Source organism: Rana temporaria, chromosome 8 (genome assembly GCF_905171775.1).
Source record: "Rana temporaria chromosome 8, aRanTem1.1, whole genome shotgun sequence".
Taxonomy (NCBI): Eukaryota; Metazoa; Chordata; class Amphibia; order Anura; family Ranidae; genus Rana; species Rana temporaria.
The window spans coordinates 6,687,791-6,715,212 of record NC_053496.1 but is presented as its reverse complement, the minus strand read 5'-3'; the positions used below and the strand labels follow the sequence as shown (position 1 = coordinate 6,715,212).

Genomic DNA, 27,422 nt, shown 5'->3' with positions numbered 1-27,422 from the left:
ATTTACTCGGCGTAACATTATCTTTCACAATATAAAAAAAAATGGGGATAATTTTACTGTTGTCTTATTTTTTTATTAAAAAAGGTGTAATTTTTTCCCCAAAAAAAGTGCGCTTGCAAGACCGCTACGCAAATACGGCATGACAGAAAGTATTGCAACGATCGCCATTTTATTCTCTAGGGTGTTAGGATAAAAAATATATATAATGTTTGGGGGTTCTAATTAGAGGGAAGAAGATGGCAGTGAAAATAGTGAAAAATTACATTAGAATTGCTGTTTAACTTGTAATACCAACGGCCACCACCAGATGGCGCCAGCTCACAAAAACCGCGATCGGTCCCCGGAGCTGAAGAACGGAGAGAGGCGAGTGTAAACACAGCTTCCCCGTTCTTCACTGTGGCGCCGTCATTGATCGTCTGTTCCCTGATATAGGGAAAGGCCATCAGTGACGTCACACGTCCAGCCCCCCCTACAGTTAGAAACACAGATGAGGTCACACTTAACCCCTACAGCGCCCCCCCCTAGTGGTTAACTTCTAAACTGCAGTTGTCATTTTCACAGTAATCAGTGCATTTTTATAGCACTTTTTGCTTTGAAAATGAACAATGGTCCCAAAAATGTGTCAAAATTGTCCGATGTGTCCGCCATAATGTCGCAGTCACGAGAAAAAAAAAAAAAAAAAAAAAAAAAAAAAATCGCTGATCGCCGCCGTTAGTAGTAAAAAAAAAAAAATTATTAATAAAAATGCAATAAAACTATCCCATATTTTGTAAACGCTATAAATTTTGCGCAAACCAATCGATGAACGCTTTTTTTTTTTTTTTTTTTTTTTTTTTTTTTTTTCCAAAAATATGTAGAAGAATACGTATCGGCCTAAACTTTTTTTTATATATTTTTGGGGGATATTTATTATAGCAAACAGTAAAAAATATTGCTTTTTTTTTTAAATTGTCGCTTTATTTTATTTTTTATAGCGCAAAAAATAAAAACCGCAGAGGTGATCAAATACCACCAAAAGAAAGCTCTATTTGTGGGGAAAAAAGGACGCCAATTTTGTTTGGGAGCCACGTCGCACGACCGCACAATTGTCAGTTAAAGCGACGCAGTGCGGAATCGCAAAAAGGGGCCAGGTCCTTGACCTGCATAATGGTCTGGGCCTTAAGTGGTTAAGACCCCTTTCACACTGAAGCGTTTTTACAGCATTTTAGCTTTAAAAATAACGCTATTAAAATGCTCTCCATGCACCTCAATGGAGTCCTGCAAGCAGCATCTTTGGAGCAGATTTTGGGCGCTGAAAAAAAACGCTCCAAAAAACGCCTCCTCTCCATTGAAATGAATTAAAAGCGCTGTAAAAACGCCTTGTCCCCTTCACACTGAGGCACTGCAAAAACGCCCTTAAAACGTTAGGGTCTTAGCGGTGCTTTACCAGCGCATTGGGATTGCAGATGAGGCTTCGCTCGAATAACCAGGGCCGATCCGCCCTATAGGCTCTCTATGCAAGCCGCTTAGGGCCCCGCAAAGCTGTGGAGGGCCCCCCAAATTACTAGAGGGCCCCGCCTGGATGTGAAGTAGTTTTCGGCCCCTCGTCCTGCTTCTCAACTCGCTGGCTGCATGGGAGAAGAGGTAAGAAGTCAGCAACCCCCCAACCCCCCCCCCCCCCCCGCTTCTCACTTTAATGTAAGATGTCATTTCCGACAGCAGAACACCCCCTTCCTTCCACTTCTTAACCACTTAAGCCCCAGGCCAGGTTTTGCGATTCGGCACTGCGTCGCTTTAACAGACAATTGCGCGGTCGTGCGACATGGCTCCCAAACAAAATTGGCGTCCTTTTTTCCCCACAAATAGAGCTTTCTTTTGGTGGTATTTGATCACCTCTGCGGTTTTTATTTTTTGCGCTATAAACAAAAATAAAGCAACAATTTTGAAAAAAATGCAATATTTTTTACTTTTTGCTATAATAAATATCCCCCAAAAACATATATAAAATTATTTTTTCCTCAGTTTAGGCCGATACGTATTCTTCTACCTATTATTGGTAAAAAAAATCGCAATAAGCGTTTATCGATTGGTTTGCGCAAAATTTATAGCGTTTACAAAATAGGGGATAGTTTTATTACATTTTTATTAATTTTTTTTTTTTTTTACTACTAATGGCGGCGATCAGCGATTTTTTTTCGTGACTGCGACATTACGGTGGACACTTCGGACAATTTTGACAAATTTTTGGGACCATTGTCATTTTCACAGCAAAAAATGCATTTAAATTGCATTCTTTATTGTGAAAATGACAGTTGCAGTTTGGGAGTTAACCACAGGGGGCGCTGTAGGAGTTAGTGTTCACCTAGTGTGTGTTTACAACTGTAGGGGGGTGTGGCTGTAGGTCTGACGTCATCGATCGAGTCTCCCTATAAAAGGGATCACTCGATCGATGCGCCGCCACAGTGAAGCACGGGGAAGCCATGTTTACATACGGCTCTCCCCGTTCTTCAGCTCCGGGGAGCGATCGCGACGGAGCGGCTTTAAACAAATAGCCGCGCCCTCGTCCCGGATCGCTCCCCGCGGGAATCCGACCGCCGACCCGCGAAAAGTCGGGGACGTACCTGTACGCCCATCTGCCTGTACGTGCCATTCTGTGGACGTACATATACATGCGGCGGTCGGCAAGTGGTTAACTTTAATATTTAATGTGACATGTCATTTTGGTTAGGGCTCCAGGGAGGTCAGGATCGGCACTGCGAATAACGCTCGAATAATTCTCGAAAAACGCCCCAGTGTGAAAGGGGCCTAAATGCAATCAGAAAGTTGAAACTAAACCAAAAACCTGAATAGTGAGAGCAAAAGCATAAATACATATGTGCCAAAGGGCCCAAAAATGTACCGTATTTATTGCGGTATAACGCGCTCCCGCGTATACCGCGCACCCCCAAAGTTTACCCGAATCCTGTGGAAAAAAGTTTTTTTTGTGGTTTTTGTACTTACAGTTTTAGTGTCTTGCGCGGCGGCCTCGTCGGGTCCGGCGTCCTTCTGCGCCTTCGGGTGTCCTTCTGCGGCGGGTCCGGTGTCCTCTTCGGCGGGTCCGGTGTCCTCTTCGGCGGGTCCGGCGTCCTTCTGCGGCGTCCTCCCCGCTCGTTTTCCGCGCCGAGTTTGAATACTGCACCGACATATACAGAGCGCCGTACACTCGTGTATTGTCGGCAATGCTCGGCTACCCGCGCTGACGTCCTGTACGTCCAGGATGTGAGCGCGGAAGGAGCCGAGACTGCCCGACTATACCCGAGTGTACTGCGCTCGGTATATGTCGGCGCAGTATTCAAAACTCGGCGCGGGTATCGGCGTATACCGCGCACCCACGATTTTGCCCCGTTTTTCAGGGCAAAAAAGTGCGCGGTATACGCCGATAAATACGGTATATAAAAAGAACGAATCGCCTAAACGGAATACAATGGAACCTTCTATCTGCCAACTAACATTTTCCCAACACACAACAATAGTAGTATCTACAAGGCCGCCATCGGGGTAATTTTGGGGCCCCTTACACAGCTTCAAGCATGGGCCCCCTGCAGCAGAGAACCATCGCAAGTTGAGAAGTGTGGGGGGGGGGGGGGGGTTGTCGCAAGTTGAGAAGTGAAGGGGTTGCGAATTGAGAATGGGGGGGGGGGGCGCCGCGGATCGAGAAGCAGGGGGGGGGGGGCTGGCACGGTGAATAGAGGGGGATGCCATCTGGAGACCACTGTCCCCTTAGAGGTCGGAGGGGGGGGCTTTGGGTGCGAAAAAAAAAAAAAAGTGGGGAACCATCTGGGCCCCTGGGGACCACCGGGCCCCTTTGAGGTCAGGGGGCTTTGGGTGCTGACGAAAAAAAAAAAAGGGGGGAAACCATCTGGGCCCCTGGGGACCACCGGGCCCCTTAGAGGTCAGGGGGGCTTTGGGCCCTGAGGCGATTCGGTTCGCATCTACACTGTTGTTTTTTTCTTCTTTAACTTGTAATTGTTGGCATGTCTATGGGATGTGTGTTTTTTTGGGGGGGGGAACCCGCTGACAGCTGAGTCATCCGTTGTTATGGACACGGCAGCCGGCTTCCCCCCGTCCGCTCCTTAGTAACTAGCTCAGTATGGTAAGGTAATTCCATATTGAGCTAGTTACTAAGGATCGGACGGGGAAGCCGGCTGCCGTGTCCATAACAACGGATGACTCAGCTGTCAGCGGGTTCCCTCCCACAAAAAAAAAAAAAACATGAAAAAAATGCGTTAATTGCCACTCAATCGAACAAATTCCGCATTCGTTTGATGCATTTCTTAGAGAATTGCACTTTCAATCGCTTTTTTATTGCATTTTATTGGCCGTTATTTTACTCTTGGTGAGTTGATCCCAATATGGCTTGTGTAGCAATTGTATATGATGTATTGTGTTTTGTGTGTTTTTTTTTTATTTATTTATTTATATTGAAATTGATTTGTCCATAAAAAGACAACTTGTAATCTTGTGACTTTAATAGACTTCTTCTTCTCCTTCTGTAGAAAGATGATCCCACCAAATTCAACCCGAGATTCTGGGATGAATTGTTTCTTATGAAGGTAACCGCCCCATGTTTTTTTCCCTCCTTGTTTCCATTATCTTCTCTCCACCACTATCCCCCCCCCCCCCCCCCAATGTACTTTTTGTCTCCCAACCTTTATTTTTTGCCTCCCTTTGCAGTGCTGCCGGCTTTCTCCCTGTGCTGCAAGGGGATTGGTTGTAGTGTCTGTGCCCCCCTCCACCCTCTTACTGGGCCCCCCCTCCCCTCAACAGAGCTGCTGGCTTCCCTCCTCTACCACTCTGCTAAGGGGACTCAGGGGAATTGTTTCAGGATGGAGAGGGGGTGGTAAATGTGTCAAGTTTACTGGCCCCGGGGGGTTACTACTGAGTGGTTGATCAGCAGAGCTGGTGGTTACTACTGAGCGTGGGATCCAGCAGAGCTGGTGGTTACTACTGAGCGTGGGATCCAGCAGAGCTGGTGGTTATTACTGAGCGTGGGATCCAGCAGAGCTGGGGGTTACTACTGTATGGGGGGGATCAGCAGAACTGGGGGTTACTACTGAATGGGGGGATCAGCAGAGCTGGGGGTTACCACTGAGCGTGGGATCCAGCAGAGCTGGTGGTTACCACTGAGCGTGGGATCCAGCAGAGCTGGTGGTTACCACTGAGCGTGGGATCCAGGAGAGCTGGGGGTTACTACTGAATGGGGGGATCCAGCAGAGCTGGGGGTTACTACTGAATGGGGGGGATCAGCAGAGCTGGGGGTTACTACTGAATGGGGGGATCGGCAGAGCTGGGGGTTACTATTGAGCGGGGGATCAGCAGAGCTGGGGGTTACTATTGAGCGGGGGATCCAGCAGAGCTGGTGGTTATTACTGAGTGGGGGGATCCAGCAGAGCTGGGGGTTACTACTGAATGGGGGGATCCAGCAGAGCTGGGGGTTACTACTGAATGGGGGGATCCAGCAGAGCTGGGGGTTACTACTGAATGGGGGGATCCAGCAGAGCTGGGGGTTACTACTGAATGGGGGGATCCAGCAGAGCTGGGGGTTACTACTGAATGGGGGGATCCAGCAGAGCTGGGGGTTACTACTGAGCGGGGGATCAGCAGAGCTGGGGGTTACTATTGAGCGGGGGATCAGCAGAGCTGGTGGTTACTACTGAGGGGGGGATCATCAGAGCTGGTGATTACTACTGAGTGGGCTGGAGATCAGCTGAGCTGGGGTACTAGTGAGCGATAACTAAGGGCTTGTCAGGGGTCAGGCTCTGAGACCAGACGCTATTGCAGTAGAGCGGCTCCCACTGACTAGCAGGTCACCCTGGCAGATGACGCGGGCTCACCCAAAGTGTGGGGTCTAAGCGCTAAGCGTGGTATTCTGGCGGTGGGGATGGGTTTTGCTGCGTGTTAATACCAGGTCACGGTTCTCAGGATCTCCCCACTAGGAAGTAAGCAAGCCGGGGTGCAGTAGCAGATATAGCAGGTAGGGATCAAACAGAAGTGTAGTCAGTAAACAAGCCGAAGGTCAGTAACAAGTGGTTGCAGGTTGGAATCAAGCAGAGGCGTAGTCGGTAAACAAGCCAAAGGTCAGTAACAAGTGATTGCAGGTTGAGGTCCAAGCAGAGGCGTAGTCGGTAAATAAGCCAAAGGTCAGTAACAAGTGATTCCAGGTTGGGGTCAAGCAGAGGCGTAGTTGGTAGACAAGCCAAAGGTTGGTAACAAGTGATTCCCGGTTGGGGTCAAGCAGAGGCGTAGTTAGTAGACAAGCCAAAGCTCGGTAACAAGTGATTCCAGGTTGGGGTCAAGCAGAGGCATAGTCGGTAGACAAGCCAAAGGTTGGCAACAAGTAGTTTCACTTTGGAATCAAGCACAGGTGTAGTCGGTAGGTAAGCCAAAGGTCGGTAACAAGTGATTCCAGGTTGAGGTCCAAGCAGAGGCGTAGTCAGTAGACAAGCCAAAGCTCGGTAACAAGTGATTCCAGGTTGGGGTCAAGCAGAGGCATAGTCGGTAGACAAGCCAAAGGTTGGTAACAAGTAGTTTCAGGTTGGCATCAAGCACAGGTGTAGTCGGTAGATAAGCTAAAGGTCAGTAAGTTATTGCAGGTTTAGAATTAAGCAGAGGCGTAGTCCGTAAACAAGCCAAAGGTCGGTAACAAGTGGTTGCAAGTTGGGATCAAGCAGAGGCGTAGTCGGTAGATAAGCCAAAGGTTGGTAACAAGTAGTTTCAGGTTGGGATCAAGCAGAGGCGTAGTCAGTAAACAAGCCAAAGGTCGGTAACAAGTGCTTGTAAGTTGGGATCAAGCAGAGGCGTAGTCTGCAGACAAGCCAAAGGTTGGTAACAAGTAGTTTCAGGTTGGAATCAAGCACAGGTGTAGTCGGTAGATAAGCCAAAGGTCGGTAAGTTATTACAGGTTTAGAATCAAGCAGTGGCGTAGTCAGTAAACAAGCCAAAGGTCGGTAACAAGTGTTTGCAGGTTGGGAATCGAGCAAGGGCGTAGTCGGTAAACAAGCCAAAGGTCGGTAACAAGTTATTGCAGGTTTAGGATCAAGCAGAGGCATAGTCAGTAAACAAGCCAAAGGTCGGTAACAAGTGGTTGCAGGTTGGGAATCGAGCAGAGGCGTAGTCAGTAGATAAGCCAATGATCGGTAACAAGTGATTCCAGGTTTAGAATCAAGCAGAGGCATTGTCGGTAACAAGTAGTTGCAGGTTGGGGTCAAGCAGAGGCGTAGTCAGTAGATAAGCCAAAGGTCGGTAACAAGTGGTGATGATGATGCTGATGGCAGCAGAAGTGATGAGTGCGATATTGGCTGGAGAGAGCACAATAATCTGTCAAACAGGAAGTGCAAAGGAGGAGCTTAAATAGGAAGCTCATGGGAGGAGCAAAAGATTCAGAGTGCAAGAAAAACGAGACACAAGGCAGGATCCTTCAGGGGACAGTCCAGCATCCCGGGGGGGGGGGGGGGGGGCAGCAAGAAGAGACCTCGCCAGTAACAGCAGAGGTCGCAGGTTCAGACCCGGGTCCTGACAGGGCCGGTCTAACAGCAAAACGGGGGGAGAGTGGAATGTACCAAATGCAATAAATGAATTAAACGGCAGAACTTGGAGGCAAGGGCTTAGAATTGCTTTTTTCCATAACTCTCTCTCCAGGTGAACTTAGAATACCTGGAAGCCAAGCTAGAATCTCTGGATGGAGAAGAATTAATGAAGATTAAGGATAACATTAACAGTCTGTTCCAGCATTGCATCCAGGCTCTGAAGGCCGAGCACCAGATCCGCGTCGTCAATGCGTTGCAGGTAATGCGCCCCCTCCCCCGACTTGCTTCTTCTCCGAAGAAGAAATCTTTTTTTTTACTTTGACTAGGCCGTGAACCATTTGGCTGCCCAAAGACCGGAGCACGTTTTGCGATTCGGGTGATGCGTCGCTTTAACTCACAATTGCGCGGTCGTGCGACGTGGCTCCCAAACATAAATTTAACGCCCTTTTTAATTTTTTTCCACAAATAGAGCTTTCTGCGGTATTTATTTTTTGCGCTATAAGGAAAAAAAAAAGGAGCGTCAATTTTGAAAAAAAAAAAAATAGCAATGTTTTTGGCTTTTTTGCTATAATAAATATCCCCCAAAAAATATATAAAAAAAATATATATTTTTTTCCCCTCAGTTTAGGTCGATATGTATTCTTCTACATATTTTTTTTTTTTTTTGTGCTATAAACAAAAAAAGAGCGACCATATTGGGAAAAAAAGCTATAATAATTATTATATATATATATATTTATATATATATATATATATATATATATATATATATATATATATATATAATATTTAATGTGTTTCTCAGTTTAGGCCGATACGTATTTTTCTTCTACATATTTTTTTTTTGCGCTATAAACAAAAAAAGAGCGACAATATTGGAAAAAAAAAAGCAATATTTTTAACTTTTTGCTATAATAAATATCCCCCAAAAAATATAAAAAAATAAAATAAAAAATATTTTCCTCAGTTTAGGTCGATACGTATTCTTCTACATATTTTCATTTTTTTTGCGCTATAAACAAAAAAAGAGCAGCAATATTGGAAAAAAAAAAAAAGCAATATTTCTCTCAAGCGTCTTCCAGGACAGCCCATGAGACCTAGGGCTCCTCCTACCAGGACAGGAAACACGTTAACCCCCACCAGATAAAAGGGCGGTCCTCCAGGCCCCATGCCAGTATTAGTGTTTCCTCCGGACGGGGGGTAACATGTTTCAAGGAACCTGGTCCCCTAGGTCTCATGAGCAGAGGCTCTAACGGCTGTTATGGGGTATGTGCTTATTTTTAACTAACCTCCGTGCCATGTGCAGTGTCCACTGGAGAGGTGGTAATCTGCGGCTCTTTTTTTCTGTGCCTGGAGAGGGCCAAGACCGGGATGGCGTCGGGTCCCTAGCGTCTTGGCAAACGCTGCAGCCGTTTGATGGTGACGGGTCCCGCACACAGCATGGCTGTCTCGTGCTAGGATTCCAGGAAGTCACTGGCGCTGGAGGGGCGGGGCTTCTGCGCTCCAAGCTGGCCCACAGGAAGATCCGGAGGGGTCGCTTCCGGGTCATATGACGTCATCATCGGGCGCCGGAGACGCGGTTCCAGTCTCCAAAACGGCGCGAAAAAGTAGCTTTAAATGGCTGGCTGGTGATCGCTGGTAGAAGCAGCACAGGCTGTTAGAATACCAGTCGGGCGGCATGGATTCTCCTGCAGTTCCTTCTCAGGCAGATGCATCCTCCAACACCAGCACCTCTCAGGTAAGCTCTAAGTATGGACTTTTTTTTTGCTATCCTGATGAGTGTTCTTCCCCCCCCCTCCCAATCATAGGATTTGGTGTTAGGGGACACACTTTCCCTTCTCCTGCACGTGGTGATGGAGTATTTATTTGTGGTTTGTTACTTATGGGGGTTATTTATTTTATGTCTTCCAGGGCAAGACCCAGGAAAAATCCCAAGCGCAGCCACATAAGAGAAAGTGTGCGGTGTGCGGTAACAAACTGAGCTCCACTTGGAACAAAGCAGTTTGTCGCACATGTATAGATGCTTTAGTGAAGGATGACCCAGTGACCTCATGTCAAAAAATGTTGACTTCGGTCAGGGATGAGCTTGTTTCTACTTTTGGTTCATTTAGAAATCTAATTGACAAAATGCAGGCTCCCCAACAGGGTACATCTTCAAAAAGAAAGGCTTCAGTGGCTAGCACCCCACAGGTGAGCGTAGAGAGTGAAGACTCTGAGGCTGAAGCCAAATCTACCCATTCTTCTCAGGAAGACTCAGGGTCAGATACAGAGACTAGGGATAGAGTATCCTCTAAGGGCTCAAGGTTTAAACTGTCTTTAGAAGATGTGGATAACTTGTTAAAAGCCATCTATACTACCCTTGAAATGGAGGAGGAGGAGGTACAAATGTCCAAACATGACCTTATGTACAAAGGGTTGCACAAAAAGAGAAGTAAAAATTTTCCAGTGCACGATTCCCTCCTTGATACGATCAAACTGGAGTGGGAGAATCCAGAGAGAAAACCTTTCTTTTCTGGTAACCTAAAAAGACGGTTTCCATTTGATGAGGACGCAGCGCTACCGTGGAACAAAAACCCTAAGTTAGATGCTCCTCTTTCAAAGGTTTCAAAAAATTCGGACCTGGCGTTTGATGACATGGGTACGCTTAAGGATCCTATGGACAAAAAATGTGACGTCCTTCTTCATAGAGCTTGGGATTCAACTATGGGGAATCTCAAACCAGCTTTAGCTTCCACTTGTGTAGCCAGGAATTTGGAGGAATGGCTTACACAAATCCAAACCCATCTTTTGGCAGGTACTTCTAGGGAAGAGATTTTAAAATCCTTTCCTCTCTTGTTTAGTGCTGTGGGGTTTTTGGCTGATTCTTCGGCAGAATCAGTAAGGATGACAGCCAGGACTTCAGCTTTGGTGAACTCAGCCAGAAGAAGTGTTTGGCTTAAAACATGGTCTGGGGATGCAGCATCTAAATTAAGATTATGTGCGCTGCCGCTGACAGGGGAGCATCTTTTTGGCCCAGGTCTGCAGGAAGCTCTGAAACGTACGGCCGATAGGAAAAAGGCCTTTCCAGAAAAGAAAAAACAGACTGGAAGAAAATTTTTTCGTGGCCAAAACAAAGGCCTGCCATGGCAACAGGGTCCTAAAGAAAAGGACAATAGGCCCAAGAAACATTGGACCGGATACAAAGGCAAAGGTAGAGGAGGTGTTTTATTTAACACACCTCAGCAACCCGCCAAACCACAATGACCAGCTTCTGCCAGTGGGGGGAAGATTGAAGGCCTTTCTCCCACAATGGGCAGCTGTCACCTCAAGTCCCTTCATCCTGGATCTGGTGGCAAATGGGTACAGACTAGAGTTTTCCTGCCAGCCACCAGAACGTCTTTTGATCACCTCTCCTCCCAAAGATCGGGAGAAAGCAAGAGCTCTGGGTCTCCAAGTAGGAGAATTGTTAGACCAAAAAGTCCTGATTCCTGTTCCCCGGTCAGATCAGAACAAAGGGTTTTATTCCCACATTTTTGTCATCAGAAAGCCGTCAGGGAAGTATCGGCTCATTCTGAACCTTCGATCTCTAAATCGATCGATCAGGTACAAGCACTTCAGGATGGAGACAGTGTCAAGAATCTGCTTTACCCAAACTGTTTTATGGCCACATTGGATCTAAGGGATGCTTACCTACATGTCCCGATCCACCCAGCTTTCCAGAAATTCCTGAGAATAGCGGTAAAAATGGGAACGGAAATCAGGCACTTTCAATTTCAGGCCCTCCCCTTCGGTCTGTCCTCATCCCCTCGTATCTTCACAAAGGTATTGGGGGAGGCGCTGGCTCCACTAAGGTTAAAGGCGATAACTATCATCCCTTACCTGGACGACCTATTAATAGTGGCAGAATCTCACCAAAAATTACTAGCAGATCTCCAGACTGTGCTAGACTTTCTTCAGTCCCTGGGCTGGCTGATAAACAGGGAAAAATCTTCCCTAGTTCCAGCCCAGAGGGTGAAGTACCTGGGTTACGACTTTTGCTCAGTAGTCCAAAAAGTTTTTCTCCCAGAAGAAAAGGTCTCCAAGATGGTGCAAGCAGTGTCAACCTTACAGACCAATCAGTTGGTCTCGCTGAGGGAAATTTCAAGGACGGTAGGTCTCATGACCTCGTGTTTCCCTGCGGTACCATGGGCAAGGTTCCATCAGAGACCATTGCAGAGATTCCTTCTGGAAAATTGGGATGGGGACGCCAGGTCCCTAGAGTCAAAAGTTTGGTTACCTACCAAGGTAAAGAGAAGTTGGTGGTGGTGGAGAAAGAATCTGCACCTAACAAAAGGCCTGCCATGGTCCATCTCGATATCCAAGAGGATCACGACAGATGCAAGCGCCTGGGGATGGGGAGCCCACCTCAAAGATCAGGTCGCACAGGGAAAATGGTCCTTGAAGGAAGCAAGAGCTTCATCGAACCAGAGGGAACTCCTAGCGGTTCACAGAGCCCTGCAAGCCTTTCAATCGGAGATCAGGGGTCACAATCTCCAGATTCTGTCAGACAACATTGCGACAGTGGCGTACCTCAACAAACAAGGAGGCACGAGGAGTCGAATTCTTCAAGGAATAGCACAAGAAATGTTGTCCTGGGCAGAAGTAAATCTAGGCTCAATTTCAGCAGTGCACCTGAAGGGGACACAAAACAGTCTGGCAGACTACCTCAGTCGCCACAGGGTGGAGCGAGACAATTGGTCACTTCATCCAGAAGTCTTTGCGGAGGTCACCAACAAATGGGGTTATCCCGAAGCAGATTTGTTCGCGAATCAGGAAAACGGCAAGACAGAGGAGTTCTTTTCTCTAAACCCAGGGGATCGATCTCTGGGGATAGATGCCCTAGCAAATCCATGGCCCTTCGACCTTTGCTATGCCTTTCCGCCGATCAGACTCATTCCGGAAGTACTCCGGAAGTTTCTCCTAGAAGAGACAGACCTTATTTTGATCGCCCCCTTCTGGCCCAAGAGGCCATGGTTTTCCCTGCTACAGTCTCTGGTCTCGGAGCCTCCACTGAGACTTCAGAACAGAGAGGACTTGCTGTCGCAGGGTCCAGTGTCACACCCACAGGTGGTTTCATTAAGCTTAACAGCTTGGTATCTGAAGAGAAGATACTGAAGGCTCAGGGGTTTTCGGACAAGGTGATTAAAACCTTGGTAAATTGCAGAAAACCAGTCACTAGAGCCATTTATTCCAAAGTTTGGAAAAAGTTTAATTCATGGTTGTCTGAAAACCAAAGATCAACGCATGATGTTCCTTCTATTTTGGAATTTTTTCAAGAGGGTGTCGACAAGGGTCTTTCAGTTAGTACCTTGAAGGTACAGGCGGCAGCTATCAGCGTTTTCCTCCAGTTTTCTCTTTTGGAAAATCCCACGGTAGCTAGATTCTTTAAATCCATTTCAAGGGCCAGGCCGGTAGTGGTAAGAAGTTGTCCAACTTGGGACCTGTCCCTGGTACTTCAAACTCTGGTAGAGTTTCCTTTTGAACCTTTAGAGGATATTTCTGTTAAGCTACTTACCTTAAAAACAATTTTTTTAGTAGCTATTACCTCAGCTCATAGAGTAAGCGAGTTACAGGCCTTATCAGTGAGGGAGCCTTTCCTCACGATTCTAGAGGATCGAGTTGTATTAAAAACTGATCCAGGTTTTTTGCCTAAGGTAGCTAGTACATTTCACAGATCACAGGACATTGTACTGCCATCCTTTTGTAGTTCACCACAGGGTGATCAGGAAAAGAAATTTAGTTTTTTGGATGTAAGAAGAACCCTTCTTGCATATTTAGAGGTCACCAAGACCTTCAGGAAGACAGACGCTTTATTTGTACTATTTTCAGGTACACACAAAGGTAAAGGTGCATCTAAAGCCACATTGGCTAGATGGATCAAGCAGGCAATCGCAGAATCCTATAAAATCAGAGAAGTTCCCACACCTTTTGTTACAGCGCATTCAACAAGGGCTTTGGCTGCGTCTTGGGCTGAGAGGGCTGGTGCTTCACCGGAACAAATCTGTAAAGCTGCCACATGGTCCAGTTACTCGACCTTTATTAAGCATTATCGCCTGGATCTGCTATCAGCTCAAGATCAGGCGTTTGGTCGAAAGGTCCTTCAGGCAGTTGTCCCACCCTAGACTGGTAAGTTCTGGCTCATCGTCTCATGGGCTGTCCTGGAAGACGCTTGAGAGAAAAGCTGAGTTAGGCTTACCGGTAACTCCTTTTCTGAGAGTCTTCCAGGACAGCCGGATTCCCACCCGGTTTTGTTGTATGGAAGTTATGTGTTATTAATGCATATGTTTTTCAGGGTAGTCCTACGGTTCTCGAGAAGACTGGCATGGGGCCTGGAGGACCGCCCTTTTATCTGGTGGGGGTTAACGTGTTTCCTGTCCTGGTAGGAGGAGCCCTAGGTCTCATGGGCTGTCCTGGAAGACTCTCAGAAAAGGAGTTACCGGTAAGCCTAACTCAGCTTTTTTTACTATTTGCTATAATAAATATCCCCCCCAAATATATATAAATATGTGTGTGTATATATATATATATATATATATATATATATATATATATATATATATATATATATATATATATATATATATATATATATATATAATTTTTTTTGGGGGGGGATATTTATTATAGCAAAAAGTAAAAAATATTGCATTTTTTTTCCAATATTGTTGCTCTTTTTTTGTTTATAGCGCAAAAAAATAATAGTGTGTGTGTGTGTATATATATATATATATATATATATATTACAATTTTTTTTCCTCAGTTTAGGCCGATACGTATTCTTCTTCTACATATTTTTTTTTTTGCACTATAAACAAAAAAAGGAACGACAATTTTGAAAAAAAAGCAATCATGTTTTTTCTTTCTGCTATACTAAATATCCTCAAAAAATATATAAATTTTTTTTTTTTTTCCACAGTAGAAGAATGCATATTTTTGTTAAAAAAAAAAAATCTTTCTTTCTTTTGGTGGTATTTGATCACCTCTGCGGTCTTTATTTTTTGCGCAAAAAAAAAAAATAGAGCGACAATTTTGAAAAAAATGCAATATTTTTTACTTTTTTGCTATAATAAATATCCCCCAAAAAAGATGTATAGAACATTTTTTTTCCCTCAGTTTAGGCCGATACGTATTCTTCTACCTATTTTTGGTAAAAAAAAATCGCAATAAGCGTTTATTGATTGGTTTGCGCAAAAGTTTATAGCGTCTTCAAAATAAGGGAAAGTTTTATGGCGTTTTTATTAATAATAATAATAATAATATTATTATTATTATTATTATTATTATTATTATTATTATTATTATTATTATTATTATTATTATTATTTTTTTTTTTTTTTTTTTAGTAACGGCGGCGATCTGCGTTTTTTTTTCTTCTTTTTTTTTATCGTGACTGCGACATTATAGCGGACACATCGGACACTTTTGAAGCTATTTTGCGACCATTGTCATTTATACAGCGATCAGTGCTATAAAAAAATGCACTGATTACTGTGTAAATATGACTGGCAGGGAAGGGGGCGCTGAAGGGGTTAAGTGTGTCCTAGGGAGTGTTTCTAACGGTGGGGGGGTGGGCTACCAGTGACACGACCGTGATCACTGCTCCCGATGAGAGGGAGTAGTAGATCTCTGTCATGTTGCAATCAAAGGACCACGGCTCTGGAACGCTCTACCCACTACCATCCACTTGGAAGAAGGAAAAAACTAAAGACCCACCTCTTCTGAAGGACAACACTGGATGCAAAGCGCCTTGAGGCGATTAAGATCGCATTTGTTGCGCTATACAAGTTACTCACTCACTCTGTCATGTTGCTAGGCAGAACAGGGAAATGCCTTGTTTACACAGGCATCTCTCCGTGACACGATCGCGGGCACGGTCACGGAGCGGGTGCGCGCACCCACCCACAATGCCGCGATTTAAAAGCGACGTACAGGTACGTTGCTTTGCGCAGCCGTGCCATTCTGCCGACGTAAATGACACTGGCAGGGAAGGGGTTAACCACTAGGGGGCGAGGAAGGGGTTACATGTGTCCTAGGGAGTGATTCTAACTGTGGGGGGGGGGGGATGAGCTACCTCTGACACAACAGTGATCACGTCTCCCGATGACAGGGAGCAGTAGATCACTGTCCTGTCACTAGGCAGAACAGGGAAATGCCTTGATTACATTCCAGTCATCTCCTGTTCTGCAGATATGTGATACAATTTAACTTTTTTTTTTTTGTTTGCAGACCCTGTGTGCTTTAATTCGGGGCGTTCATCAGAAGAACAAGCCGACGTCGGGGTTCGACATCATTAACATGCTGATGGGGTTCGATAAGGCAGAACTTCGAATGAAGGTGAGTGTCCCATAGAAGAAGAAGCCACTTTGATTTTTACCACTTCAGCTCCGGGGCTTTAGTGGCATTTTTTATTTTATTTTTATTTTTTCACATGTAACAATCTGTATTCTTTGCTCAAAAATTACTTAGAACCCCTAAACATATATATATATATATATATATATATATATATATATATATATATATATATATATATATATAAAATAAATAAATAAATACAAAAAAAAATATATATATATATATATATAATTTATTTTATAAAGCAGAGGCCCGAGAGAATAAAATGGTGGATACATGGAAAAAAAAAAAAGGAAAACTACGGGACTTTTTAAGGTGTAATGAATAATAAATTTTGTATGGGAAAAATATAAATTTTATTAACATTAAAATGTTATAAAAAAAAAATACTGTACTATTGGGTCAATTCATATACAGATACAAACACTACCTCCTCTACATGTTTCACTTCAAAGAGCTTCTTCAGGAGACTTTTTAAAGACGATGTGCCAGTATAAAAAAATATTAAAAGCCAGCAGGTACAAATACTGCAGCTGCTGACTTTTACTATTAGGACACTTACCTGTCCTGGAGTCCAGCGCCGCCCGCAGCAGAGGATGAGCGATCGCTCGTCACTATGCTGCCCCCCCCCCCCCCCCCGCCATCCTCAGTGAGGGAACCAGGAAGTGAAGCGCTCCGGATTCACTGCCCGGTTCCCTACGGCGCATGCGCGAGTTGCGCTGCGCCGCTGATTGGCTCACGCTGTGCTCTGGGAGCTGAGTGTTCCCAGAGCACAATGGTGGGAGGACGGGAGGTGACGTTCTGCCCGTAGTAAACCCGAAACTGTGGCCGGAAGTGGGTGCAAATACCTGTCTTTAGACCAGAAATAGGTAGAATACGTATCGGCCTAATCTGAGGAAAAAAACTTTTTTTTTATATATATTTTTGGGGGATATTTATTATAGCAAAAAATATTTTTTTTTTTAATTTTTTTCAAAATTGTCGCTCTATTTTTGTTTATAGCGCAGAAAATAAAAACCGCAGAGGTGATCAAATACCACCAAAAGAAAGCTCTATTTGTGGGAAAAAAAGGACGTAAATTATTTTTGGGAGCCACGTCGCACGACCGCGCAATTTTCAGTTAAAGCCAGGCAGTGCCGAATCGCAAAAAAGGGGCCAGGTCCTTAACCTGCATAATGGCCCGGGTCTTAACCGGTTAAAGTGTTGTATGGATTGAATGCTAAAAAATATAGCAAAAGAACAGCAGGAGAATACATTTTTTATAACATTTTGAAAAAATAAAAATGAATTACGTTTTATCTTGTGATGGGTATTTACAAAAATACGTAATTAAATGGTTCGCTACAATAATGAATAAATCTAGTATTATACAAAAGTGAGGCGTAGAATGGACTTGCCAAATAATGAATATAAGAGCGCGGACCAACAAGGATCGAAGAGAGAGATTGAAATTCCGGTTGCCAGACAAAATAGAAGCCCTAATCCAAAAAATAGAATAAAATGGTGGGTGTTGCAATTTTTTTATGTCCCATGGTATTTGCAGAGTGGTTTTTCAAAAACGCATTTTTTTTTTAAGAAAAAAAAAAAAAACTCTTTATTTGGGGGTTTTAATGCAAAAAAAATAAAAAAAAATCTTAACCCAATTTTTTTGAAAAATATAAAAGCTGATGTTACGGCGAGTAAATGGATACCAGACGTGTCGCGCTTTAAAATGGCAAGCTTCCCTCCAACCAATTTTTATGTTATTTTATATATACTGTTATTCTGTACTTGCCAAATATGCTGCCGAAATCTCCCTCCACCGAGTCTGGCTGCAGCCATTTTGACTGTGGGCAACTGAAGCTGCTGCCTGTTCACTTCTTACGACTCCCTTCCTGACAAGAGAGCGAGTTGGAGCTGTGCATGATGTCATAAGCCTAGACGTTTTTTCAGACAAGAAAGAGGAAGTGGGCTGTATAACGTATTTACTGGCAGAATTTTTTTTTTTGTAATATTCCAAGTTAAAAACAATATTCAAAGTTAAAACAACAAGGGCAGAAGATCTACCGTATATACCAGAGTATAAGCCGAGTTTTTTCAGCCTTTTTTTTTTTAAGACTGAAAATACCCCCCACCCTCGGCTTGTACTCGAGTCTGTGTACCTGTGCGGGCGTCCATTGTTTAAAAGTCGCGGTCTCCTCCTGGTCCCTTTCTGTGATAGGCGTTTCTCAGCTGACACAGTTCCGCCTATCACGGACGTCCTCTCGTCCTCGGACTCAGTTTCCCAGCAGACACTGTGTTCAGTGTTGCGCCATTCACGGACGTCTTTTCATCTTCGGACAAGAGGACGTCCGTGGTTGGTTGAGCACTGAACACAGTGTCTGCTGGGAAACTGTCCGAGGATGCGAGGACGTCCGTGATGGCCATTTCTCGGCAGACACGGTTCCGCCTACCACGGAAGGGACCAGGAGGAGACCGCGACTTTTAAACAATGGACGCCCGCCCCCTTTCAATTTCAGGTACACTGACTCGGGCACAGTGAGGTTGCAGTGGGCACAGTGAGGTTGCGATGGGCACAGTGAGATGGGCACAGTGAGGTTGGGAACAGTGAGGTTGGCACAGTGAGGTTGCAATGGGCACAGTGAGGTTGGGCACAGTGAGGTTGAAATAGGCACAGTGAGGTTGGGCACAGTGAGCTTGGCACAGTAAGGTTGCAATGGGCCCAGTGAGGTTGCAATGTGCACCGTGAGGTTGGGCACAGTGAGGTTGCTGTGGGCACAGTGAGGTTGGCACAGTGAGGTTGCAATGGGCCCATTGAGGCGTGCAAATGGGCATTGTTGACCCTCTTTTCCGCTTACAGTAGCTGCTGCATTCTCACCTTTAGGCTTATACTTGAATCAATACGTTTTCCCATTTATTTTTTTGTGCTAAAATGAGGTGCCTCGGCTTATACTCGAGTAAATACGGTAATAGATGAAAAAAAATGACTGAAGTTCTGTGTGACATATAAAATTGTATGGTCCACTATTTTATTCTCTAGGATCTCTGCTGAAAAATATATATTTATGTTTGGGGGGTTCCAAGTAATTTTCTAGCAAAAAACACTGATTTATACTTGTTAACGAAAAGTTCCAGAAAAGGGCGGGTCTATAAGTGGGATACATTCGATGCAAAGAACGGGTCTCCCAATCATCCGATAAAGTCAATGTGTGGTGGTGTTGTTGTTGTTGTTATTATATATAATTTTTTTTATTAGAAATGGAATATTTTCAGCATACAGTAATGTTTTTGAGTATAATACGCATTGTTCTGTCCATAGAACCTGATGGAAAGTCTGGATATTCTCCTCTGTGGGGACGGCTCTGAGAGCTTAAAGAGCCTCTGCTTGAAGCTGCTGCTCTGTCTGGTGACGGTGAGTAAATACCGTTTTTTTTTTTTTTTTTTTATATATTTTTTTTTTATAAATTAATTATATTTATTTTACCGCTCATTGCGTTCAATATACTACAGGCCGGGTCAGAAATTGGACAGGCAGAGGTTATTACCGTATTTGCCGGCGTATAAGACGACCCCCTATTTTTCCAGGAAAAATGTTGGTTTTGGGATATACTCGCCATATAAGAGGACCCCCTTCCTACTAGTCTGTCTGGAAGCTGAGGGGTAGCCGGAACAACCGCTGACAGGAACAACCGCTGACAGAAACGGGCGTTTTTCAAATCTCACTGTGCCATTCCATTCCATTCCTCACTGTGCCGTGCCATTCCATGCCCCACAGTGCCGTGCCATTACATGCCCCACAGTGCCGTGCCATTACATGCCCCACTGTGTCGTGCCATTCCATGCCCCACTGTGCCGTGCCATTCCATGCCCCACTGTGCCGTGCCATTCCATGCCCCACTGTGCCGTGCCATTCCATGCCCCACTGTGCCGTGCCATTCCATGCCCCGCTGTGCCGTGCCATTCCATGCCCCGCTGTGCCGTGCCATTCCATTCCCTGCTGTGCCGTGCCATTCCATTCCCTGCTGTGCCGTGCCATTCCATGCCCCGCCGTGCCGTGCCATTCCCCGCCGTGCCGTGCCATTCCATGCCCCGCCGTGCCATTCCATGCCCCGCCGTGCCGTGCCATTCCATGCCCCGCCGTGCCGTGCCATTCCATGCCCCGCCATGCCGTGCCATTCCATGCCCGTGCCATTCCATGCCCCACTGTGCCGTGCCATTCCATGCCCCACTGTGCCGTGCCATTCCATGCCCCACTGTGCCGTGCCATTCCATGCCCCACTGTGCCGTGCCATTCCATGCTTCCACTGTCCATCACATGCCTCCACTGTCCATCACATGCCTCCACTGTGCCGGCCAAGACGATCTCCCTACCTTATTTTTTTGCTGCGGACATCCATGTTTCAGGCTGCGGGCATCCATGATTCAAAAGCAGCGCCTCCTCCTCAAACTGTTCCGTGATAGGCGGGACACACATTTTCCCAGCAGCGCCTCTGTTCTGTGTTCCGCCTATCACGGACGTCCTCTCGTCCGAGGATGAGAAGGCATCCGTGATAGGCGGAACACTGAACAGAGGCTCTGCTGGGAAAATGAGTGTTCCGCCTATCACGGACGTCCTCTCGTCCGAGGATGAGAAGGCATCCGTGATAGGCGGAACACTAAACGGAGGCCCCGCTGGGAAAATGAGTGTTCCGCCTATCACGGAACTGTCTGAGGAGGAGGCGCGGCTTTTAAATCATGGATGTCCGCAGCCTGACGGAGACAGATCCGGCGTATAAGACGACCCCCGACTTTGGATGCATTTTTTTTCATCCAAAAGATCGTCTTATACGCCGGCAAATGCAGTATACAGATGGGGATCAGGATTAGATGGATCCGGTGCATTAAAGTGATTGTAAAGGCAGAAGGTTTTTTTTTTTTTTATCTGTCAGGACGGTAGCCCCGCCTCTCCTCGTCCTGGGACAGCACTGCCAGCCCCTTCTCATACACCGCTCCCCCTGTGTCACTGTCATTGTTAACCGAAGCTTCTAAATACCTCATTAACGCCGTTCTTTCCAGCCGCTCTCCTCCGAGTGTAACTTTTAGATTCGAGGAGGAGAGAGCGGTCACGTGACCGTCCATGAAACCTCAGAGGAGAGCGGTCACGTGACCGGGTAGCGTGAAAGAACAGTGTTAATGAGGTATTTAGAATCTTTGATGTACAATGGCCGTGACACAGGAGGAGCATTATATAAGAAGGGGCTGGCAGTGATCCCCCCCTAACCTTAGAGTATGCTGGCAGTGCTGTCCCAGGAGGCTGGGGGTCTCCTGAGAGTGCAAGGGGGCTGTATAATTTAATAAAAGGGCTGTGTATTGTGTAATTTGCAAGGGGGTGACGTCACACAGGTCCCCTACACGTTACACAGCCCCCCTGCACATTACAGGGGCGCTTCTGGAAGACTGTTTGACCATTCTTCCAGAAGCGCATTTGTGGAACTGCGCACTGATGTTGTATGAGAAAGGGGGGCTGTGTAATGTGCAGGGGGGGGGGGGGATCTGTGTAATGCGCAGGAAGAGGGGGGATCTGTATAATATGCAGGGGGGGAGGGAACTGTATAATGTGCGGGGGGGCGGGGGGTCTGTGTGTAATGTGCGGGGGGGGGTCTGTGTGTAATGTGCGGGGGGGGTCTGTGTGTGATGTGCAGGGGGGGGGGTATGTGTGTAACGTGTGCGGGGGGGGCCTGTGTAACGTGTGCGGGGGGGGGGGGCCTGTGTAACATGTGCGGGGGGGTGCCTGTGTAACGTGTGCGGGGGGGCCTGTGTAACGTGTGCGGGGGGGTGCCTGTGTAACGTGTGGGGGGGGGGCCTGTGTGATGTGTGTGCCTGTATAACGTGTGCGGGGGGGGCCTGTGTAATGTGTTTCTGGGGGGGCTGTGTAATGTGTGCGGGGGGGGGGCTCTGTGTAATGTGCAAGGGATTTTGCGTAACGTGCAGGGGGGATATATATATATATATATATATATATATATATATTTTTTTTTTTTATTTACATCTGCCTGTGTATCCAGTCGGAAAGGAAAGCCAGCAGTGCCATGGGGTGGGGGTAGTTTCTCCTATGTTTTTTGCATGTGCATTCATTTATGATGATGCTGTTTTTTTTTTTTTTTTTTTTTTTTTCAGGTGACGGATAACATCAGCCAGAACACCATTCTGGAATATGTAATGATCAATAGCATTTTTGAAGCGATCCTGCAGGTACGTGTGTGTGTGTGTGTGTGTGTAATCTCTTATAGGTTGCATCTCGTTAGTGCAGAAACCTTCTACCCAGACATTCCTAAAGCTGAACGGCAGACAGACGGCTATGTTCATTGATGTGAGATGATGGCCACTGAGGTCTGACCTAGACCCAAATACACAGATTATTTGTTTTCCCTCTTCCAGCTTCTGCTGGCATCGCTCTCTAGGCTGTTAGAAAGGTCCCAGGCGAAGTGCACTCTGTATCACTCCACCTGGGACAGAAGCAGCTGGAGCTATAGAGGAAGTATCGGCTCATGTGGCTCCTGCTTCCTCTGCTTCCTCTGCTCCTTGCACTCTGATGCTCTGGGTTGGCTGGTCTGCAACCCATTGATCTCGATCTGGGCTTGCCGAACCCGCCATCCCAGAGCATGGCCAGCATGGCCATGCTCTGGGATGGCGGGTTCGGCAAGCCCAGATCGAGATCAATGGGTTGCAGACCAGCCAACCCAGAGCATCAGAGTGCAAGGAGCAGAGGAAGCAGGATACACATGAGCTGATTTACTGGTTTGAGATTGTGAGCCACATCAGAGCACCCCCCCCCCCGTTGTATCAGTAGTACACCGGGGTATCCCTGCCTAGGCTGTGCTGTGCACCCCTGTTCTGCCACCTAATTGCTGTTTGCTCTTGGTCTAGATCATGTCCAATCCCCCGAGTCGCAGGGAGCATGGCTACGACGCTGTTGTTTTGCTCGCACTTCTTGTCAACTACAGAAAATATGAGGTGAGTGTTTTTTTTAGATTTAAGAAAAAACGTGATTGTCTTTTGAAAGCTGTCGATATAATTGAAGAGTTTTTTTCTTTTGGCCACCTTCACACGGGTGCAGTGGTGTATTTTATGGTTTTGTGCTGCCCTAGGCAAGACTAAAATTTGGCGCCCTTCCCCATCCTGTGTTGGGTAACTGGGAACCCCAAGTCAGTGTGTGGTGCAGTGTTCTACGAGGTGGGGGCAGGGTGTGTAGTGAGGGGTGCAGAGTTTTGTAGAGTAGGTCAGTATGGGGTTGGGGTTGCAGGGTTTGTAGAGTAGAGTAGATCAGTATGGGATGAGGGGGTGAAGGGTTCTGTAGAGTAGATCAGTCTGGGGTGAAGGGGGTGCAGGATTTTGTAGAGTAGATCAGTTTGTGGTGAGGGGTGCAGGGTCCTGTAGAGTCGATCAGTATGGGGTGAGGAGGGGGGGCAGGGTCCTGTAGAGTAGATCAGTATGGGGTGAGGAGGGGGGCAGGGTTCTGTAGAGTCGATCAGTATGGGGTGAGGGGTGTAGGGTTCTGTAGAGTAGATCAGTATGGGGTGAGGGGTGCAGGGTTTTGTAGAGTAGATCAGTATGGGGTGAGGGGTGCAGGATTCTGTAGAGTAGGTCAGTATGGGGTGAGGGGTGCAGGATTCTGTAGAGTAGGTCAGTATGGGGTGAGGGGGGCAGGGTTCTGTAGAGTAGATCAGTATGGGGTGAGGGGGGCAGGGTTCTGTAGAGTAGATGAGTATGGGGTGAGGAGGGGGGCAGGGTTCTGTAGAGTAGATCGATGAGGGGCAGGATAGATGTGAGGTGCAGGATAAGGAGAGGTCTGCCGCATAGGGTCAGGAGAGGAGTAGAGGACAGAGAGGGCCCCAGATAGCCTGGCACAGTCAGAGGAAATGCGGATCGGAGCCCTCTGTACTAATCAGACCTGGGCATACCCACCCATCATTTCCAACCAACACTTGGTCTATAATCACAACACACAGTGCACCCCATCCACAGTCCAGTGTGCATGCACAAGCGGCCTCTCCTCCTCCTAGATGGCGCTGCTCTCACTTTCCTTCAGGACAGGAGGATGACAGCTGGCGGGAGGGGAGGAGGAGAGCAGCGAGCAGCATCCCGCAGACAGCTGAAATGTCATTGGTTATTAAAAACGCGGTGGCCCCGCTCCTTAACAACCAATAATTGCCGGCATTCTTTTCTTTACATTTCAGCTGTTAGCGGGGGAAATCCCACTGACAGCTGAAAGGACCGAGCCAGAACGTATCGGTACTTGTGCAAATGCAACGTCACCCACGCACGTGCTTGGTATCGGCACTAATATCGGTATCGGTGAAGCCCTAAGTCCTTGTAATAGGAATAAAAATGATCAAAAAAAAAAATGAAAGGGACAGCGTAAAAAATAAATAAATTGGAAAAAAATAAATCTAATTTTTAACCACTTCCATACCGGGCCTATTTTGGCACTTCTCTCCTACATGCAAGAATCATAATTTTTTTGTTAGAAAATTACTCATAACCCCCATATATATATATATGTATGTATGTTTCTTTCTCGTACATCACGGGACACAGAGCGGCATATTCATTACTATATGGGTTATATGGAGTACCTTCAGGTGATGGACACTGGCAATCTCAAACAGGAAGTGCCCCTCCCTATATAACCCCCTCCCATAGGAGGAGTACCTCAGTTTTTTCGCCAGTGTCTTAGGTGTTGGTCATGGTTTAGCTTACCTCCACATCCTTGGGATTAAGGTGGGCTAACCGGTTCTGTCCAAAGGCCTCAGTGCTAAAGTGGTCAGCAACCGGACCCCAAACCATTGGGGTGTAGCCCATAATGCTTTCTGTTCAGAGAGCTGGACCCTGGGCCCAGAACTTAGAAACCTTTGGGGGCCTAATGTTTCTGTTGCCAGGGTGCTATATGGGCCCAGGACAGTGGCTCCTTCATAGGAACCCAGGGCCTGAAGGTCTAGACGCCACCCACGGAGATGGGGGAAGATTGGACCTCTTGCTGTGCAAAAGTCCTGCGGCATGGAGCAGGTAAGTATTGGGGAGCCTGCGGAACTTGGTTCTTAGCAGGTTCCCTACAGGGGGTGCACAGGGGGACAGGCCTGGGTATGCTCTGCATTGGCAAGGAATCACTATGTCTATGACAGAGACAGGATGATTCAATCTTTTTTCCCCAGTAATATGTGACCTCCCTGGTAAGTGTTGTTTAGCTGGGCTGCTGGCGCTAGGTGTGGGATCTCTGTAAGAGGGGAGTCTTTTCCCATGCTAAAAGGAGGTCTGTGACCTACCTAAAGGGCTTACCTGCCTGGGTGCCTGCGCTGCTCCGTCCTCCTCCATGTGTGATGGCCCCCGCCGACGGGCGCGCGCGCGCGTGCCTGAGATATAAACGATTTTCGCGCCGTTTCCGTGGTGGGGGCGCGTCCCGTTGGGCGGCGAATCACAAATAAAGGAAGGGGAGGTCCTTCCATTAGCTGCCAAGAGCTCAGTGTCATCCTGAGCTAGAGGAGAGGAGGACACAGAGCGGAGCACGCCGAGGACACCCGGTGGCGAAAGGAAGAATTGCAGTTTTTTCTAAGGACTGTCAAACCTACAGATAGGTTTTCTTTTCCTTTTTTCAGCAGATGGCTATTGGCAATACTTAGTGGGAGACAGAGTGGTTTCTTTTCCTCTTCAAAAAAAAAAAAAGAAAAAGAAGAAGGGAAAGAACTGCTGATCTCCCTTCTCAGTTTGGGCGTTAGTCTCTATCGCTCCCAAACCGACAGATCCCCTTAGCTACGTCTGTGGCTGGGTGATAGCAGGTGTACCTCGGTATTGTACCATGCCTTCTGGGTCAGAGGGTACAAGGGGTGGGGATTCCCCCGCAAAATCCGAGGGCTCAGACACGGCTATGCCGCTGCTCTCCCCACAGGACATATCAGGGCACGCCTTGATGGGACCTGGGGGATCTGGTGCTGGGGCTGATCCAGGTCAGTCCAACCCCGGCTTTGTCACTGAGAGAATTCTTGCTGTTTCTTTAGGTGAACTAGAGAAAAGAATGGCAAAAAGGATAGCTAAAGCTATATCGGGTAGAAAGCGGACTAGGTCTCCGTCACCCGAGCAAGAACCCTCAGACACAGAAATCCTTTCCCTAGGGGAATTGGATAGACTTGACGCTTTGGACCAGGGTGGTTCAGAGATCGAGGATCCGGATACTGAGGGGTCTGGTTCAGCCTCCCAAGGGGAAAGTTTGTGGGTTCAGGCCTTAACGGACATGGTCCATGAGGCATTTAAGTTACCCATACCAGAACCTCAAGTATCGGCGGTTTCAGCTTTAGGCTCTTTAAGAACGCCTCAAAGCAACGCAGTTTTCCCAATTCATCCTCTACTCGAGGAGGTCATGTTTCAGGATTGGATTAAGCCAGATAGAGTCTTTTTACCACCTAAAAAATTCTCTGTTTTATATCCTATGGAGGAGAAATTCTCCAAAAGATGGGCGCCCCCGGCGGTGGACGCAGCCATCTCCTATGTGAACAGATCTTTAACTTGCCCTGTAGAAAACTTACAGGTGTTTAAGGATCCGGTTGATAAACGCTTGGAAACATTACTGAAAGCCTCCTTTACTTCAGCAGGGGCGATAGTTCAGCCCGCTGTGGCTGCTATTGGAATTACCCAAGCATTTTCAGATAAGACTAAGCAAATGCTTAAACTTATCCCTGCCCAACAGGCAGAGGAATTTTCGGATATACCCAGGGCTATACGCTTTACGGTGGATGCTATCAAGGACTCCATCCAGCAGGCGTCACGTTTATCCTTATTTCTAATCCATATGAGAAGGCTCTTATGGTTGAAGAATTGGGAGGCTGAGCCCCCGTGCAAAAAACTCCTGGTAGGGTTTCCCTTCCATGGAGGACGTCTCTTCGGAGAAGATCTGGATAGATATATTCAGACTATATCAAGCGGCAAAAGCACTCTCTTGCCAGTCAAGAAGAAAGCCAGAGGGCCCGCGTTTAAGCGCCAGCCCTCCCTGGGACAGGGGCCCTCTAATACCAGAATTCCCGGAGTGGACAACCTACAGGCGGACTTCTTAAGTCGCCAGACTCTATTGCCGGGGGAGTGGTCTCTGCATCCACAGGTCTTTCAGACACTCTGCCAGAAGTGGGGAGTGCCGGACGTGGATATCATGGCATCGAGACTAAACAAGAAGCTAGACAGGTTCATGTCCCGCACAAGGGATCCCAGAGCCTGCGGAACCGATGCGTTAGTTTGCCCTTGGCATCAGTTCAAACTTCTTTATGCATTTCCCCCGCTCCAGTTACTACCCCGCCTGCTGCGCAGGATCAGGGTGGAGCACATACCAGTCATCCTGGTAGCTCCAGCATGGCCCAGAAGGGCATGGTATTCACTAATCCTGAAGATGGTAGTGGGAGACCCTTGGACTCTGCCTCTACGGCCAGACCTGCTATCGCAAGGTCCGATCCTCCACCCTGCCTTACGGCATCTAAATTTGACGGCCTGGAAGCTGAATCCCTGATT

At 46.8% G+C, this 27,422-nt stretch overlaps 1 protein-coding gene across 1 annotated transcript in view; it reads left to right on the top strand.

The window, feature by feature from the left end:
* ARMH3 (armadillo like helical domain containing 3) overlaps positions 1-27,422 on the top strand; it is a gene marked incomplete in the record, with an annotated part of 166,030 nt that overhangs the window by 21,074 nt on the left and 117,534 nt on the right. The window contains 6 exon segments of the mRNA XM_040361250.1: positions 4,515-4,571; positions 7,657-7,803; positions 15,789-15,896; positions 19,216-19,308; positions 22,053-22,127; positions 22,803-22,889. Of these exon segments, the coding sequence (XP_040217184.1) occupies positions 4,515-4,571; positions 7,657-7,803; positions 15,789-15,896; positions 19,216-19,308; positions 22,053-22,127; positions 22,803-22,889 (567 nt within the window).